This window comes from Electrophorus electricus, chromosome 2, assembly GCF_013358815.1.
Source record: "Electrophorus electricus isolate fEleEle1 chromosome 2, fEleEle1.pri, whole genome shotgun sequence".
NCBI lineage: Eukaryota > Metazoa > Chordata > Actinopteri > Gymnotiformes > Gymnotidae > Electrophorus > Electrophorus electricus.
In genome coordinates, this window is record NC_049536.1 from 20,227,560 (window position 1) to 20,246,693 (window position 19,134).

General features: G+C 45.9%; 2 protein-coding genes across 8 annotated transcripts in view; one reads left to right on the forward strand and one right to left on the reverse strand.

Moving 5' to 3' along the window:
* Positions 1-19,134, reverse strand: part of LOC113581321 (immunoglobulin superfamily member 22) — a 43,543-nt gene that overhangs the window by 11,647 nt on the left and 12,762 nt on the right. For 4 of the 7 annotated variants that reach the window (XM_027016392.2, XM_027016387.2, XM_027016394.2 and 1 more), the window contains exons 3-5: positions 1,918-2,093; positions 1,033-1,070; positions 654-840 (exon numbers count right to left, since the gene is read on the reverse strand). In XM_027016392.2, coding sequence (XP_026872193.2) covers positions 654-828 — 175 coding nt within the window. In that variant the 5' untranslated portion in view covers positions 829-840; positions 1,033-1,070; positions 1,918-2,093. Of the gene's footprint in view, positions 1-653; positions 841-1,014; positions 1,071-1,917; positions 2,094-19,134 lie in introns of all 7 variants that reach the window. The other 3 variants (XM_027016389.2, XM_027016388.2, XM_027016391.2) reach the window with 3 other exon arrangements.
* Positions 7,614-19,134, forward strand: part of b4galnt4a (beta-1,4-N-acetyl-galactosaminyl transferase 4a) — an 81,694-nt gene continuing 70,173 nt past the window's right edge. Inside the window, 1 exon segment of the mRNA XM_027016399.2 lies at positions 7,614-9,368. Coding sequence (XP_026872200.2) covers positions 9,227-9,368 — 142 coding nt within the window. The 5' untranslated portion in view covers positions 7,614-9,226.

Here is a 19,134-nt window from a genome sequence, read left to right on the forward strand (position 1 = left end):
TAAACAACTGTTCATTCAAACAGTTGCCAGCAGTGGTTGCCAAATGCATATGAATACAAATGCAAACTCTCCTTTAAAAAGCTGCATAAAAATAGCTGCATATTCCATCTGGCTATAATTATGCTTCCCTATCCATCTCTGCCATGCGTAGGAGGATGGCTTAGCCAAAGCAGGTGTGGCTCAACATCTGCCAGGTTTGATGGGGAAAAACAAAACAGTTGTTTGGAATACCAGACTCATTCAAGGGATCAACACAATACCACTCATGTGGTGCGGAATTGTTTTGCCCCAGTCCAGAATCCCAACCAACAGATGCCTTCAATCACAGTAGTGCTGCAAGACAGCGCCCATTAAAACTTCCCTTGCTGTTAGCAATCGCTGAGGTTGTCCTGCAGTCACTCTGGCACTGCTCTGCCAGTTTAGATCTTACACCCTGTCCCTACATGTCTAATGAATCTTGTGGCAACCAACTCATTAAACTATGAATGAGATAACATTATGCAGCTGTCATTCGGTATAATGCACTTCAGCTGCCTGATATTTTTGGCCAGAAATAAATTAGCACACAGAGAGAGTGCATGGCCCCGGAAGCCCTCCAGACAGTTACAGTCTGCAAATCTGCAGAGAGCTGGCGTCCCTGGCTCAGGGCTTACCCTCGAGCACCCTGGAGCTGTGGGAGGCCTTGCGCAGGAACGAGGAGCTGACGGCATAGGAGCTGGAAGAGGAGAAAGAGCCGGAGGACACGTGGCGCTCCGAGCCCTGCTCCCTCCTGCCTCCTCCAGCTCGGACGTCCACAGCGGACGTGTCGGCCACTGCGCCGTCCTGCATGATGGACTGTGGCTGGCCAGATGAAGGACACGGCAGAGGAACGCAGAGGGTGGAGGAACAAGAAAGAAAGAAAGAAAGATGAAAAGATAATCCAAAAAAAAAAAAGAATGGCTGTTAAATATTTTTGACTGGGTAAAAATGCAAAAGCTAAATGTATTTTATCAAGACCATGCGATATTATCCCACCACTCTCTTTTGTCCGACCTTTGGATTGCTTTTAACGTGTGTTCAGATGAGCTCCTCTTCACCACAGCATCAGATAAGGCAGCGAGAACAAGGACAAACAAAAGTCACTGTTATTCAAAAAGGCACTTATGTTCACGCGAATGTGAGTCACTCCGCTAGCTGACCCTCTCTGCCTGCCGCCTTCGCGCTGCCATTCAAGAGCTTTCAGCAAATGGACAAATGACCGCTTGTGGGAGTCAATCTCATCCATCTTCTGAATCATGGATAAATCCAGCTTTGCAGCATTCAGGCTCAGTTCCCCGAGAGAGTGAGGGAGGAAGTGTGAATAAGGGAGAGAGAGAGAGAGTGAGAGCGTGCGAGAGAGAGAGAATGAGAGCCAGATCAAAAAAAGAGCCCTTGCAGTCAAAAGAGAGGCAGACTCTCACTGTTATATAGTCTAAAATGGTCTGTCAAGCACTTGGACACATAGAAACTCTGCTTGGTCAGAAAGAGAACAAATGGAGAATGACAGTGGCACACATTTTTACTTTTATTTCTTTATTTATTAACTAATGCTATGCTGGGAATGAGATTAATTGAAGGGATTAGCAATAACAGAAATTATTATTATTATTATTATTATTATTATTGGTTCTATTTGTGCAATACATAAGGAAACCTAAAAGGGGCAATTATCCATTGAAGCCAGAGAAGCCAAATGTTTACCATTCCCCACTTTTAGAATTTAGATTTAGAATTTGATTGCAAGACCCAGAAAGCATTTTTCTCAGTAGCAGAGCTATCAGTGCTGAGCATTCAGGCAAATTTCAAACCTCATCAAAACATCTACGCAACGCAAATCCCTCCTCTCGCACTTTCTCAAACACTCGTGACAAAGCCATGCGACAGAACATTCCTTCGTACCTGTTTCGATTGCGAACTCTTTCGCTTGGTCTCGGAGAGCTCGCCTTGAGTTTCGTGTATGTCGCGACTGCTGAGGTGGGTGCGATGTTCGAGGTGTTTCTTCTGCTGTGAATGTAATAACCTTTGGCTCAGCTCTTCCTCTGGGTCTGCTTTGTGCAGCCACTGCACAAATACGGCTGCGTGTGGGAGAAAGTGAGCAGGCCATTATGGGATCCCCCATGTGTCAGATTGACATTCTCTGACCCATCTCACATCTTTACCCATTCCTCCCTACAGACCAAAGTAGGCATGGAGAGGATATTTTAGTACAGTTGCCAACCAAATTCCAGATTTGTTTTCTTCCTTAGTAGCTTATCGTAAGACTTTCTATAACTTCTACCACCATGATCTCATCTACAATAATTCTAGTAATGTATACTGTTATATAATATTATTTCATTATGCATTTATTTCTCTCTGAGATTCTGCCACAGATGCAAAAGATGGTCTGATGCTTAGATAAATATTTGAGAGCCCAATTCTATAGCCAAGTGGTCATACAGACTATTCCTTGTAAATTGCTAGCAGCGTAGATATCTATCTATGGATTTATAATAGAAATTCAAAGAACATGCCATGGAGAAGCAAGATGGCTCTGGCACGAATATCCATCAAATAAATCCTCTTAAAAGCTGCAAATTCTCTTAGTATGGAGATCATCGTCTCTAATAAGACTTCTACAGCGGCCCTTTTTAGAGAGTCAATTAGTGGGCTAGCGTGCCCCGAATGCTCTCTGCCGCAGTGGGCGCCTGCTACTCTGTCATTTCTCAAAGGAACAGCAATGTTCTGAAAGATGGCAGAATTTAGGGAGGGCCGAAGGGAATAGAGGCATTGTGGAGCCCCTCCCGTAGGCCCCAGGGGTGGGCAGAGTGTTTGGCTCTCAAACCATGTTTGGGGATGGGCCCAGTAGAATGTTTGTTGACTGTATGGCTGTTAAAAGAACCTTAATAAAGCACAAGGTCCTTATTCGCATTCCAGAAAGGTAATCTCTTTTTGAGAACACTACATAACTGGAAACACTCATGTCGTTCCTACGCTCACTGGCCTCCTTATCGGACACACCTTTGTAAGCGTACAAATACAGAATGTAGCTTGTTGGAATGCCCTGCTCACCAACCTCCTCTGAGAGATTCATTACTGCTCAGTTTGTGACCCCCACTGACCATGGTTAGGTCAGAGGACTATTGTCAGCACTTCCACGGCATGCTTGTGACTTTGGTGTGCAATCATCAAGCACTGCAGTGGTGCCAATGTTTTTACACGTGTGGTTGTCGCTTCTGGGTTGACAGTGGTTTGCCACTCTAAAAACACCAGGCCAAATGTGAGCCTGTTTTCAGACGTTGAGCACAGTCGAAGGTCTTGAGAGATCTTAACACAAATGACGCTAGGCAGCAGGTGTCCCTAAGGCAGGTGTTTCAATTAATGTGAGTGGTGAGTGTGAATGATACAGGATTTTTCAAGCGCATTACACTTGAACAACACACACAAAAGCGGGGCATTCGGGAGCCGCTTCATTCACTGCCATGAGCTGCAACATCTGGTGAGGCTTCAGAGGATTTATAGGGTGTACACCGGCAAGAACATAACTGCAGTAGCCTCACTACCTCCCTGCTGTCATATCCTCTCCATACGGAGAGCATAAACCCAGCAGTGCAGCCATTTACAACCCACGTGCAAGTTTAGGACTAACCCTTTCCTTCTGGACTGGACGTCTGCCGCTTTGTTCTTGCTCTCCTCCATGATGAAGCGAAAGTCCGACCTCATTGCGGTTCTGGGGAGCTCATCAAATAGCTGCCAAGGAAATGAGTCACTCCGGAGGGAAAGCGGAGCTGTGAGCACCTGTTGGTGCCACAAGGCCGCTGAGGCGTGCCGTTCGCCCAGCGCGGATGAAAAGGCCATCCTCATAATCCACCTGACATTTCTGGAGAGGTTGGCCAGATTACTACAATGTCACACCTGCTGTGTGTGTGGGGAGGGCGGAGGATTCTCCTTGAGAGCGGTGATATTTTTCCATGGCCAAAACAAAAACAAAGCTTGTAGCTTTGCTGCGAGTGTAAGCAGAAATGACCATTCATGCTAGTAAAGGCTCATTCTCATCCTTTTTTTTTTTTTTTTTTTTTACATTTTTCAGACGTGTCTTTAGCTTTGAGCCCCATGGTACAATCACTGTTGTGCTGATGCTGGCAAGCCATGTCCTCGGTCCCTCATCCCCTCGTATCACAGCACCCACCTGTTGCCCTCAGACAGTGAGCTTACCGCAACACCACCCACAGCTGGCTGGCTAGCTGCCCTCGCTTCTCCGTGGCAATGGACCACATAGGAGGCGAGGTTAAAAAATGGCAGCTGACACACTGACAATCAAATACTCAGGTATGGATATGGCTAACCTGAGACGCTGCTGCCGAGGCTCTTCACAGTCCTCGTTAAGAGCGCAGTAAATGCTAATACACCTGCCTACCTAATATACCTACTGGTATAACCCAGAGGCTAAGATAGTGGATCAGACCACTATTGTATCAAACCATCTACTGACATATAGCACAGTCTGGTGTCTCACAGGTTCAGGTTCTTAACAGAAGAATGATGATTACCTGGCAGCAAGATTGTTGCGCCATGTAAGGAATGCTAGAAAAAGTACCACCTTGGTGCTCTACAGGAAGATGTGGTCGTACCAACTTGGTGCCGTATAGGCAGATGTGGTCGTACCACCTTGGTGCCCTATGGGAAGATGTGGTCTAATACGGGTATGCCAGTCAGTATGGAATTTCAGTTGCTTTTCCATTATGTTGCTGCAGCCAGATTCTCTAGCAGTTACTGGCTAGCATTCATTGTGCTTTAGGTTCAGATCACAGGGTTGTGGCTTCAGTCCCTCACAGATCAAGAGAACCTAATTTCTACCTAATTTCAGAGACTTAAATTCCTTACGTTGAACTCATTAAACAAATACCAATGTCCACAAGACTGTCTGCTTTGTTCAGGCTCAGATAGCAGAAGGAAAATCAATGGGATTTTACCGGTTTGCTCCAACAATAAATTCTCTATAGCACTTTCGTGTATAACACTAAAAGAGTCTGTGGAAACAGTTACTAAAATATATTTTGTTGCAAGAGCATTTTTAACTAATTTATTCAAAGACCTTGTGTCAGCTTTCTTGCTCTTTGCTATTTTTTTTTATCACGCTATTCTATTTTGCAGCTGTACCGCGCTGCTTACATGGGCTGCAGACTGTCTCCTGTTGCTCTTTTACCCGAACACGTTATAAGTGGATGTCCGGGAGCTCCCCTGGGATGCAGGCCTTGTCGTTGTAATGCCTTTATCTCCATCCTGCCAGCTAGGCCTCTGCCTTAGCTGCTCTTGGCTGCTGTGTCAGCCTGGAAAGCAGTCTGAGCGGTACCTTTGATGACCCCCCCCCCCCTTTCTTGGTTCTCATCCTTGTCTTTGTGCTCCATCTTAATCATTCATCTTACAAGGTGGGGAAGTGGAGCACTTGGACAACGTAGAGTGCCTAGGAATGCCCATTACGGCCAACCCTGCCCGCGCATCGATGAAGGAGGCCCAGCAAACGCTCTGCTTCGTCAGGAGGCTCAAGCAGGCTGGACTCTCCTCCCAGTTACTGGAAAACATCCACAGAAGCGCCATTGAATGTATTATCTGTCTCTGTATGGCTGTATGGTATGACAGCTGTGCAGCACAAGACAGGAGGGTCTTGGCCTGGGAGGGGACCTGAACTTGGGATCGCAGGATGCCCGCTCCCTGACCTGAATTTGGGATCATGGGATGCCCACTCTCTGACCTGAACTTGGGATCGCAGGATGCCCGCTCCCTGACCTGAATTTGGGATCATGGGATGCCCACTCTCTGACCTGAACTTGGGATCGCAGGATGCCCGCTCCCTGACCTGAATTTGGGATCATGGGATGCCCACTCTCTGACCTGAACTTGGGATCGCAGGATGCCCGCTCCCTGACCTGAATTTGGGATCATGGGATGCCCACTCTCTAACCTGAACTTGGGATCGCAGGATGCCCGCTCCCTGACCTGAATTTGGGATCATGGGATGCCCACTCTCTGACCTGAACTTGGGATCGCGGGATGCCCGCTCCCTGACCTGAACTTGGGATCACGGGATGCCCGCACCCTGACCTGAACTTGGGATCACGGGATGCCTGCTCCTTGACCTGAACCCAGTGTATGCTGGCCACCTTCAGAAGACGGCCTGTGGCATTACCGCAGATCCCATCCACCCAGACCACAGACTGTTTCCCCCCCGCCTTCAGGATGGAGATTTAGAACAATAAAAACTTGGACCAGTAGACTGAGGAACAGCTGTTTCCCCAGAGCTGTGAACTCCATCATCCTGTCTGTACATACCCACCACAGTCTCTAGGCACCGAGACACTTCTATTGTACTCTTACAAATGCACCTATTTTGCACATTACTGCACTTTTTTATTTACTGTTGCACCTTACTGCTGTTTGCTGCTAAAATTGTTCATGTATATATCTGAGTTTGTCATTTATCTACTTCATGTTGAGAGTACCACACAGAATTTCATTGTACTGTGTACAGTGACAACAAAGTGTTCATTCATTCATTCATTGAACTTGTTCATTGGGCCCATACCACTACGTTAAGAGATGGCCTCAAATTATACTGTTTGCTGATCTTTGCTGTTCTAGAAAGACTGTAAATTTATATTTAAAAAATAATAAAAATGAAAACGCAAGGCCTCCACCATCCCTCTTATAGTGGGGCCCCAGAATGTTGCTCTACACCACAGGTGAAGATGTAAAGAAACATTAGGATATTGTGTAATTCCATTACACCATTAAAGAGTGGAACTTAGATTACCTTTTTTTTTCTGACACCAGAGTTCTAGATTGGGAACCAAGATTGGGCGTTATAATTTCAAGGTTCCTCTTATATAGACTATATACGCGTGTTTATTTGTCAGTGATGTCCAGCGTGTTTTCCACCAGTAGACGGCGCTCTGGGCGAGTAAGTGCATCTATTGCACACACCTTAACAAAGTTCCAAAATGGCCTGGTGTTTATAATCTTTAAAACAGACCTTTTCATTCGTTCATTCATCTATTTTTTCTCAAGTAGACTATGCTTCAGCATCCGATTGTAGCTAGTTGTGACCTCAGCTTCTAAAAGCGGATTCAGTAATTAAAATCCGGGAACCGGTCTAGCCTATATTGTGAAGTTAACACTGTCCTAAATGCATAAATCTATCTTAAATAACTCTTCTATAGATGAACAGATTAGGCCTAACACTAAACATGACAGATTTTTAAATTAAGCGAATTAAACATCTAATTTATCTGTATTAAGGATTTTGTCTAAGGTTACATAATGCGCGCATTCTACGGTACAGTCACCATGTACAGGTGTATGTTTAAGTCACGTGGTCCTTCTTTATACCTGGTCTGGTCACAGGTGATATACATATTTATACAAGGCTCGCGTGCGTAGGTGTTAGGGTTCATGCACCCTCTACTAACAGTGGAAAATGCAGTCATAACAGTCAAGATAAGCGTGGTTGCTGTGAAACGCTGAACAACAGCACGTTATCCGACGCCTATCGTAATCCGGCCTCTGCCAATAATGTATTGTTGCGCTGGTGTCAGACGGAGCTCCAGCGATGGTTGGATAGTGGGACTGACCATTAACGGGCTCCTCCCAAGTTTGGTTGCCCGGCAGCGTCATGGATGCTCAATTGATGAGCGAAAGGAACGAGAGTGGGGCTGCCCGCAGGACTGGAGCGAAGACTCCTCGGATTTGGAGGATTGACAGTAAATTCGGTTTTTTTTGGCGGGGGGGGGGAGAGCTACACGAACTGGAGGTATCACTCTAAATTGCGTTGCATGAAATAAACCACGCGAGGGGCAGTGCGATTGTAAGGAGCGCGTGCATGGAAACATGTTTCGGGGGGGCTAGCAGGGATGTAGCTTTCCAGCGGCGTTAGATTGTTATTGTTTCTGGTAGAGTGTTTTGCGAATATGGCAAGGAGGGTGTAACAGTGAAGTATACATGCATGCGATTTGGTAAACCTTTCCGAAGGAAGTAAAACCCTCGCGAAGGCGCACGCAGACGTTGCATCGCAGGTTCGTAGCTCCGCTCTTCGCGAGCCGGGTTGTCGGTTTCTCGCGGTGTTCATTTGATCAGATGATTCAGTGACTTATTTATATATCGACTTTCAGTGACCCTTCTAATCAATCATAGACTACGAGGTGAGAGTAGCACCTATGTGACGACTTTTGATATCTTATGCCCTATGGTAGACATTATTTGAAACTATTTTAGGCTTCACTTGAGAAATAGTACACGTTAACATGTGAAATATCGAAGTCCAGTACCTAATGCAGATTAGAAAGACCAAGTGATATATTTGACGATCTTCATATTGTATGCAGAGCCATGGCGGCTACATGTAAGATGTGGTAAATATAGGTTCCTTGACATTTAATTAGAATACAATTATCAGAAATAATTTATTTTATACAGTTGGCTGACATAAAAAAAAGATTTGTATGTATTTGTATTTAAATTAAACACAATATTAGATATAGCATAGTCTAATGCTTTGGTAACAGTTAATACGGTCGTGGCAGCTATTTTAGTGCAAATTAACCCTGAAATGCGCTTGCACAGCCAAAGATGTAACGGTCATTTAAGTTAAGGTGCCGTAAAAGAGACCGCGATGTAGACCCGCAGAGCGAAATAGGAAACCACGATGTTAAAAGTTGAAGGTCTGACGCGTCGCTGGAGGACACCAAAGCCGGGGGGGATGATCCCTGTCAGAGTGCTTGTTAGAATAATCGGCGCTGCGGTGTCGGCGAGGCAAGAGTGAAAGCGGATTTCACGAGATTAGTGGCGGGCTGCTATTTTGTTCGTAGAGAATTGCGTACTGGTCTTTTTTTACGCACTTGAACTGTCATTGCGCATGGCGACGCGATAAAACCTGCAATCTCAGAAACTCGACAGTGTGGTCTATATATTTGGCCGTCAAAAGAGCAACAACAACAAAAAAGAAATGGCTTGACCACCCACAACAGCTGAATCTGTTTTCAACAGAGTGTAAACTACGAACGTATTGGTCTGACCTGTGAAAGTTCACAGTTTTCAACTGGTAATGACATTGATTTCAAGACTGGTGCGCCGGAATTTAGCCGGACATTGTCTGTGAGCGCACTCGGCGTTTACGAGCGATCTGTTGAGCACCCGACAGCTTTCCGATTTTCCTGCGGGTGATGATGATACGAGGATGCTGCGCCTCCCGGTGAAGAAAATACGGAAGCAGTTCAAACTGCTCCTGTTGCTGGTTCTGCTGACGTTCGCCGTGTGGTTTACATACCTGCACATCAACCAGGGCAAGTCCATCAAACTCCACTTCAGCTACGGCAAAGGTAAACAAGTGTGTCATGTATTTAGCATTTTAAACCTTATCATAGGTTAAATCACACGGTTTGCCAATCGTGAATTGTCGCCCAGAAAAAAAAGAAATTAGAGTTATGACTGCCTAGCCCACTTTTACGTTCTACTCTCAAATTCTGTCGTCTCTTTTAAGGCTCCAGTTCGGCCTTTTACCATATACGTATAGGCAGGACGAAATAAAGCGTGCAAAAACCGTTTCCATACAGATTAGCAATATGCGTTATGCATGCATTACTGCACTCGTATTGGTTTCAGTTTGGAATTAGTGTGAAATAAGGCGTAGAGTCGGCTCATGAATGATTAAGGCTATATCATAACGACTTGTGTTGGGGTCACGCCGTGATGTCAGCTTTGATGCTGTCAAAACGCAAAAGTATTATTGTCAGGCAGTCAAACATTATTTCAAGAGCAACATTGCTCGCTGTAACCTGCAATATCAGTATATTGTAATTACTTGTAAACTTTGATATGAATAATGAAGTATTCATAGCCGAAAATGTGTTCATAAGTGAAAAATAGTTCCTGTAATCAACAGGCCTAGCTCAATGACATTGCATCACATTTCTACTGTGCAGCAGGACTCAGTGTGAGAGTTTCTTTTGATTTAAGAGTAAAAGAAAGTGATACATTATAAGTCCTTGGCTAACAGAAACATGCCACAATGAAGACTGGGATGAATTGGTTTTTTTGGGGGGGGGGGGGGGGGGGGGGGGGGGGGCGAATAAAAGCTAAATGCTGTAAATGTAAATGCTGCCAACAAAAACTGCAGAGAGACTAAGATGTGCTGAGCTACAGAGCCAGTGCATTCCTACAGCCATCTACCTGTCTTTGCAGTACTGCTTGGGCACAGATAGCCTAAAAATACACGTTATACATAAGCGCGCGCACACACACACACACACACACACACTCACACACACTCACACACTCACACACACACACTCACACACACTCACACAGACACACACACACTCACACACACACACAGACACTCACACACACACACACACACACACACTCACACACACACACACTCACACACTCACACACACACACTCACACACACACTCACACACACACACACACACACACACACTCACACACTCCTCTTTCTTTCTCTTTGTCTCTCTGTTGATGGCAGCTCATACCTGTATTGATCAAAACATTTTTGAAAAATATTACCCGTATCTGTACTTTTTATGCTGGAGAACCAGTAACATGATAAAAAGTGAATGAAAAGCTGGACTGCACATGTTTGTGCAGAACAATAACTGAGCAGTGATTCCTTACCCTGAGTAGCATCATTACAAGTTTAAAAGTCATTAATAAATAATCTGTGATTTTGGAACAACAAATCATTGTGACAAAGCTCCTGATCCAAGAACCTTCAGTGAGTGAAGTATATTCCGAAGATGAAACAAATCTGAATCGCTTACAGTGTAATCCCAAGACCTCGTTAACTGTTGCTGATGTAAGCCTGTGACTCTGTACTGCAGTCCAGAACAAATGTGCCGTATTCTATGATTTGCCATATGCCGTGAACGAATTGTGTGATAATCGCAAGTACTTCATCTTCAAGGTTTGTCGTATCCAAAAACTGCATCCGACGTTACTGTGTGTTTGCAGAAGGAGAGCCTGTACATTGGCTAAGGGCATGCATGCTAAAGGGACAGTGCAGGAGGTGAATGTGCTGCAGCTTTCTGCATGTTATTTAGTGTTGAGCCGTATGACTGGATCCATATTGCTCTTCGGGCAGTGGCCTTTGTGCGCTTCTCTCTCATAACAGATCCTGTTTCTCATTAAGTGCCGCTGAACACTCTCTGTGGTTTAGCTCTTTTCTCTAACTGCCACAAACTGACCTCAATCATATCCCAGAGACCTTTACTTCAGTCTGCAGTAGCCTTTGAGTGGCTACCAAATCACTCTGCTCACAGAGATGAGAGCCTCTCTCTTTCTCCGCATTGCCAATGGAATCATTCAAGTGCAAATTGCTCCGCTAATCCTAAATTGGCTTAGAGATGTCAGTGGAAAAAAGTTTAAAAAAAGGCAGAAACAATAAAAGAATGCCACCCCAAAGAGTTTGGAATTCAAGCAAACAGCATGCTAGTCTCATATTAGGGAGTAGTTCTCTCAGAGTGGCCCAAACACTACAATATGTTTCTACCTAAGGGCCCACAGTGGTCACTTTCTTTCCCATCCAGTTGCCTCTTCCACCTGATTTAAGGTCAGTTTTGGGGTTCACTGCATGAAGGATTCAGTAAGAATTTGACCAGGGGCGGTGTTCTGGATCAGTTAATAAAAGATGGCGAAAGAGAGTTCTTCACTGCAAAAGCTTCCTTGACCCGAGAGCGAGGGAATGGTCACGTTTGAGGAGACAGCGGGAGCTGCAGGCTGGTTGCCCAGGGTGAAGGGGCGCATGGGAAGGGTGAGATGACTGAGAGTGCCTGCAGTCCAGAAGGGAGAAGAACTGTTCCCGCTCTGCTCTAAGCGCTGCGGTAAAGCAAAGCGGCTGCTGGAGACCTGTACGTGAGGAGAAGGTTCTCTTAGGTGCTGCTGGAGACCTGTACGTGAGGAGAAGGTTCTCTTAGGTGCTGCTGGAGACCTGTACGTGAGGAGAAGGTTCTCTTAGGTGCTGCTGGAGACCTGTACGTGAGGAGAAGGCTCTCTTAGGTGCTGCTGGAGACCTGTACGTGAGGAGAAGGCTCTCTTAGGTGCCATGGAGACCTGTACGTGAGGAGAAGGTTCTCTTAGGTGCTGCTGGAGACCTGTACGTGAGGAGAAGGTTCTCTTAGGTGCTGCTGGAGACCTGTACGTGAGGAGAAGGCTCTCTTAGGTGCTGCTGGAGACCTGTACGTGAGGAGAAGGCTCTCTTAGGTGCTGCTGGAGACCTGTACTTGAGGAGAAGGCTCTCTTAGGTGCCATGGAGATCTGTACGTGAGGAGAAGGCTCTCTTAGGTGCTGCTGGAGACCTGTACGTGAGGAGAAGGCTCTCTTAGGTGCCATGGAGACCTGTACGTGAGGAGAAGGCTCTCTTAGGTGCCATGGAGTGTAGACTTAGTGCTTTTACAAAGGTTTCACAGCCTCAAATGAAGCTCTTCCTATTGTGTAGAGCATGATAACATCGAGGTATTTTACTGATTCTTTAAAATACTTTGAACAGCGGTTAATGGCAGCCTAATGATTGTCCATGGTTGTGGGCGTGGGCTTCTGTTAAACCCTTGCTCGAGATACCATGCGCTTCTCACTTTGCTTCAGGCTGCTTAACTTGTTTAGTGTGTCTTTTGTCGCATGCCGCACTAAAGTAATACAGAGCCGTCACAGTAATAACCTGTCTCATTTACAAACATGGTGAGTTTCGGTTCAATTTGAAAATTACCCACACATGTTCCTTTTTCTGTGACTGAACCTGTGGGCTTCAGTATCTTTTCAGTCACTTTCGATATGAAATGAACCAGAATGTAATTTCGTGTGTCATTTTCCCGAATCCAGAAACCAATCCAATCCAGTGGTACAATATTTTCTTCAGATTCTCAGTGTCTACACTGGGAGTACATACAAATGGTCTGGCAGGTAATAATTGAATTCCCTGGTGATGAATCATTTATGGCGAGCTGAGAAGTAGCACACCTGGGCGCAAATATCTGTAGTCAGTGTGGGTCTTTGCTGGAGTCTTTGACTGTGGAGCCGACGGAACATCTGTGGCTGTATGTAAAATGCGTTTTCAAACGAAGAATTTGATTAATTTTTTCGTCATATAGATTTGCTAAGAAAGAAAAGTGTGGAAAATAACAGACATTTAAGAATGTAGGTGCGTGTTTTTCATGTGTGAGTGAGAGACTTGTTACAGAGAAAACAGAGAAATGCGAAGAGAGAGAGAGATGGACTCTTTTGACCCCGAGGTTAATGTCATTTGTGTTTCATCATTTCTTCCCACCTGAAAGACGCTCTGCTCTATGCAAATGAGAGGGCTGGAACAGAGCCAGTGATCTCCCCAGACCCCCACAGGATCGTGCTGGAAGCAGACAGCTCACTTTACACACCCTGGACGGCCTCCGTCTTCTCCCTTGCACTGAACTGATATGGAATCTATACAGCGTTCACTTTGATTTGTGCCTTAATAACATAATTTCTTTGGGATAACAGAACATATCATGGGTTCATATAAAGACCTGCATTTGGGGATATGGAATTCTGATATTATGCATATTTGGACGACAGCTACAGTGTTGCTAAGCCTGTTTTCGGGTTTTTGAGCATCATGATTTCAGCAGAGCGAGGTGCACCTCAGGGAAGCAAGGATCGCTTGTATGCTTCTCTTTCACCCCTTTAGCAGACACACGCTCACACTCACCCACACTGCGAGCGCGTATTATCTTTCTGCATCCCAGTGGAAAACGTTGCCGCACTGAAGCTGGGGGTTATTTTACAGTAAGCGATCCACCCGTGGAAGCAAGATCACAATCAATCAACAAAGAAGCCCTGCCTCCGGCTGCTCCCCGAATGGGCTTTTGATGTGGTCGTAAATGAAGAGGTCACCTTTCCACCGGTCTCCGCTCACATGCATGGGAGGGAAGGCGTGAGAACGGAGTGGCGCTCTGCATCTACGCCTCTTATCAGTGCCATTTCAGGAGGGTGATTCGGTGACAAAAAGGCGTGCAGCGCTTAGGCGGACAGCGTGCGAGCGCGCACACACGCGTGCGCGCACACACACACAAAATGATCGTGCAGGCAGTGAAATGCTTAGTGCCAAACTCACAAATACTCAGAGAGACTGTGTGCGCTTCCAGCTATCTAGGGAGAAGAGCCAACAATCCCAGCATTTTGCATTTTGCATTTTTGTACAGCATTTTGGACCTTCACTCAGTTGCAGGCTCTCCGAACATGGTCAGGTAAATCCTGTCTCCACCTTCACAGTTTGACATTTGTATGTTATGGTGTCGTATTTTAAACAGGAATTGCCGAAGCCCTGGGTGTGTTCAGGAAGCACAGATTTCATACTTTCATACACCTCGTATTATGGAATGTGTGAATGCGATATGTCAGGGGCCCCCTGAGCATGGCAACTATATGTGAAAGGAGAAGTCGAGTGTCATGGGTGGCGAGGCACAAGGCAGGCTACAAACCCAAGTTGCGGTTTTATTACAAATGAAGAAAACACAGTAACTACAAACTAAAACAACAAAATCGAAAGAAAACAGAAATCAAAACAGCTGAACTTGACATGAAACACATTCACTTAGTGAATCTTCATGAAGACCCCCACAGGAACACGCGGCGCTAACATTTCCGCCGAACCGACAACGAAGATGAGAAATCAAGAAGTCTGTATCCACAGGGACAGAGCACTTTACGAGACACAGGTGAAAGTAATACAGGGAGCAGTTTTATATGACACAGGATGAGAAGAACGAAAACTGACGCAAGTCCACACGGCGGACAGATCAAAATAAAAACAAAACAACACATGCCAGTAAGGTCTGTGGGAAGCGCAAAGGGGAACCCATGACGGGGGGTTGTTTGTTTTAGAAGGTGTCATTTTGTTTCTGTTACTCCGAGGAAGTTGAAAGCAAATTGGCTTTGTTTTAGGCATTCTAAGTTTACATCTCTATGTCTCTCATGCACCTCTCGGGGTGGGGGTGGCTGTTTTGATGTTACTGCTTCATTCTTTCTTTAGCCTGTGGACTTGCCTCCAGGCAAACCTGAGGACTTAGGCCTGCATCTTGGCTAGCAGGCCTGTTTTTAAAGCTCCCTGTGAGGTGTGTGTGTGTGTGTGTGTGTGTGTGTGTGTGTGTGTGTGTGTGCTTTTTTGTTTGTTTGTTTGTTTGTTTGTTTTTGAAGTTGGGGAAGAGAGAGATGCCACGTTGAACTGTAGCTCAATACATGACTGCTAAATGTTGCCTGAACTGATTCCTAATAAATAAACGAAGAAGACAGATTGTTGGTATTTCTTTTGGGCGCTGAGTTCTGTGACGTGCCCGGCATCTGAAGTGGAACGTGGTGTTTTTGTGAAGGCCTGGCCTCTGGTGGAACTCTGCGGGACGAGACAAAAAGCTCCTTTCGGCAGTGATTGTACACTTGTGCTGGGAGGCGCTGTAGCACCTTCGATGTGCAGGAAAATATAGGTCAGATTTATATCGCAATGCTTTCTTTGTGTTATCAACCGATAACTGGGAGTATGCGGCAGCGGCACGCCAGGTGATGTAACTAATATAAAGGCTACAGCTACAGAAGCTAGTCTTCATGTATTATATTAAAAAGCTACAATTAAAGGGAGTGCTAGCTTCCCAGTTAGGCTTTTCAGATTCAGTGAGCAGCAGTTTTGCCTGGACACTAAGTGAAGTTTTCATGGATCTCCTGTAGAGCAGGTAGAAGTAAGCTGCTGGCAACAACCAGGTCGTGGATTTGATTCCCGGACTGCAAGGGTACGTCAATGCTAAAAAAGAAAATAGCTAAGTAGCTCTGGATAAACGCGTTTGCCGAATGCGCAGTTTGGAATACCCTCCTTGGAAACAGTGCACTGCAGTGGTGTGCGTGAGCTTGTCACGGGGATTTGAACCGCGTCAAAAGGGCAGATTACTGACCAGTGGAGAGTACCGCTGTCAGTGCTATAGTGCTGTTACAGGCGCACAGGCCGAGGTTGCCCTGACAGCAATACAATAGCAGTGACAACAGCAGTAACTAATTACGGCCTCGTGTGATGCGAGTTGGCTCAGGAAGACAGTTGTGGATGCTAACTCTGCAGGGCGATCCGTGAAGCCAGATCCAGAAGCCATCACAACACCCCAGCCTAATTAATATAGAATGGCCATGAATTTTATTGCTCTTCGGAGCGGAAGGGAGAAGTGTATCAAGTTGCCGCTGTAATAATTCCCGCTTTCTCGTAGCTTGCAACTTTTCTCCCTTATCGGATCCCGCGAGGATTCCCGAGACAGCGCTAGGAAGGGCAGTCTGGTGGAACTTTGAGGCGGAGCAGATTTTCTTTCCCCGGAATCATGCTACCATTTACCCATCACGCGTGCTCACACACGCTCACGCACGCACACACTTTGCGAATGAGCTGGCAGGCTTGCACACGTTGTCAATTTTTTGTTGCTACATCTGCCTCAGACATCCACCTGCATCACTAGGAGTTGTGCCCTAACTCTATTATCGGCTTGTCAAACACTCACACCTGTTCGCATGCCTCCTCATATCATCTCCTTTTGTTTCTTTCTTTTATTTCCTATATATATATATATATATATATATATATATATATATATCAAATCTGTTGTCAGTACATTATATATATAACATTATATATAACACTCTCTTTCTCCCACTCTCTCATGTTTACTCCTCTCTGCTTCCGTGTTCTCCCCGTCCGTCCGCCGGTTTTGGAGTACCCTGTAGAATTTGGTTGTGCCATGTGAATGACCTAAACCCTTTTCTCTCACCTCTTCGACATGCTGCTGTGTATGCCTCCAGTCCTGGCCCGAACTCAGCCATGCCAAACTCTCCTGAAGGAAAAGATCTCAGATCAGATTTCCTTTGCCGCACTTCCATCATTTGCTTAAGTGGACAGATGGCAGCTGATCCTCAACCAGCTTCCCTGACGCATGATGTGCCCCGAGCTCCGTCCCCCACGCCTCCCCGGCGTTGGCAGGAGGCTGCCTATTGTTCTGAGCCCGGAACCCCTTTTCCTTCCAAAATCCTATCCATTGTTAGCTAGGTGGATCTCTGATCAGTGTAAAAGCCAGATGTCTACTGGGAGCCATCTCCTCATTCATATGCCTGAAGCCTCTGCCTGTAGCTCCATCCTGCCTGAAGTCCCATGCCTGTCTTCATTCAGCCTCGGTGAGAAGCTGCTCCTCTTCGTGCATTCTGATTTGGCTTGTGGACAGAGAGCTCCACCGAGAGCCCCCAGCTCCCGCAGTCCAACGCGCATGTCCGCACAGCAAGAGCGCAACCGGAATAAACACATATACAGGTTGTCGGAATGTGTCTTCAGGTTAGATCATCCTTTCGAGGGCTGGAAACACACTTGTTCTCTCTCGCGCCTGTTTGTATCGAGGTGGAGACCCATGCGTGCGGTGGAGAGTCGTGAGAGGGCTCAGCCATGGTTCTGCTGCCGGCCGTGGGAGTTCAGCGAGTCACGATCGCGGCGTGTTCGGGATTTCACCCATTGCGGAAAGAGGGAAGCGCAGGCAGGTCCGTCTCCGTGAGAGACGGGCTTGCCATCAGTGTCCAGTGGACACAGCCCTCCGCTCTGCCCTCTGACACGTCTTCATTTACTCTCTGGTTCAAAATGTTATTATTTTTTTCCAGACCCTGGATGGCCACATTCTTTATGCTGTTGTTATAGCATGTTTTTGCACCAAGAACTCTAGCTGAGGACAAGTATAAAATTCTGACTGAATTCTGACTCCTTCTCTCTCTCTCTCCATTATGTTATATTTATATATATATATAGCAGCTTGTCTCTCTCCATATATATAGCAGCCTAGTGTCTACTGGATGAGAAGATGGCTCCAGTAGACACTGGGGTTTTATACTGATCGGAGATCCACATAGCTAATATTGGATAAGGTTAGGATTTTGGAAGGTAAAGTTGGTCCTGGATCAGAACAATAGGCAACACAGTGGAGAATTGCTGAGTTTTGAATCTTTTAACATTTAAGAAAGTGAGTATCCAATATCACTTAAATATCAAAGTATTTGAAGTCCTCTAAAATAATGGCACTATTTCTAAGTTGACAAAAACAACTCAAAGTAGAAACGTAGTAGAAAGTAGAATCGAAGTGAACATGCCTGTGATCACTGAAACAAAACTGAGAAGACCTGTGATTTCCAAACTGAATGAACATGGTTAGAAAATGACCTGTGAACATCAGAACTTCAGAGCCGTAGTGGCTATCCTCCTAAAACAACACCGCGGAGAGTTCAGGCAAGTGCTTTAGATGTGCCGAATAGATGGGCGAGTGCCTCAGACTTGACACGGGGTTATCAGTGGAAACCGGCATTTCTGCTCACAGTGCAAGTGATGTTGCATAAAAGTCAACCTCTATGTTTGATGGCCCAAAACTGCAAGATTGAACTTCACTAAAGACAATGAAAGAAGCCCGATGAATACTGGGAGCACATTCTTTGGTCAGATGAGCCCAAAGTAGCTTTGGTTAGGTCTGATGGGGTCCAGCATGTTTGGTGGAAGCATGAACAGGACAGCCACGTTGAATGCACAGTCCCCACTGAAACACGGTGGGAGGGAGTGTGGTGATAAGGAGCTGGATGAGTGTAAGGTGTTGGGGGGGGGGGGGGGGGGGGGGGGGGGGGGGGGGGGGGGTGTCACATTTAAAGATAGCCCCATGAACGCCTGTGGAGGTACCAAAATACTGGCTGACAAGATGACTCCCAGCCTCCAGAAGCCTGGTAGAAGAGGAATATTTCAGCATAACGATCCAAAGCACACTGCCAAAATCACACAAGAGCTTCTAAAGAAGAAAAAGGTGAAAACTATCACCTGCCCGAGTATGTTGCCTGACTCGAATCCAATGCAGCCTTTGGGATATTTTAAAGAGAAATATGGAGAGCAACAGAATGCCTCCAGCAAAGAGCGGCTGAACGGACATCTCAGAAGAACGGCAGAGCATCTCCCCAGACGTGGTCTGCGACGCTGCTGTCCACTATCCTGAAGAGGACTGGGGTCTGTCATCAGAAATAAAGGTACTGTTAAGCAGAGAAACAGCACGTAAAGATCCC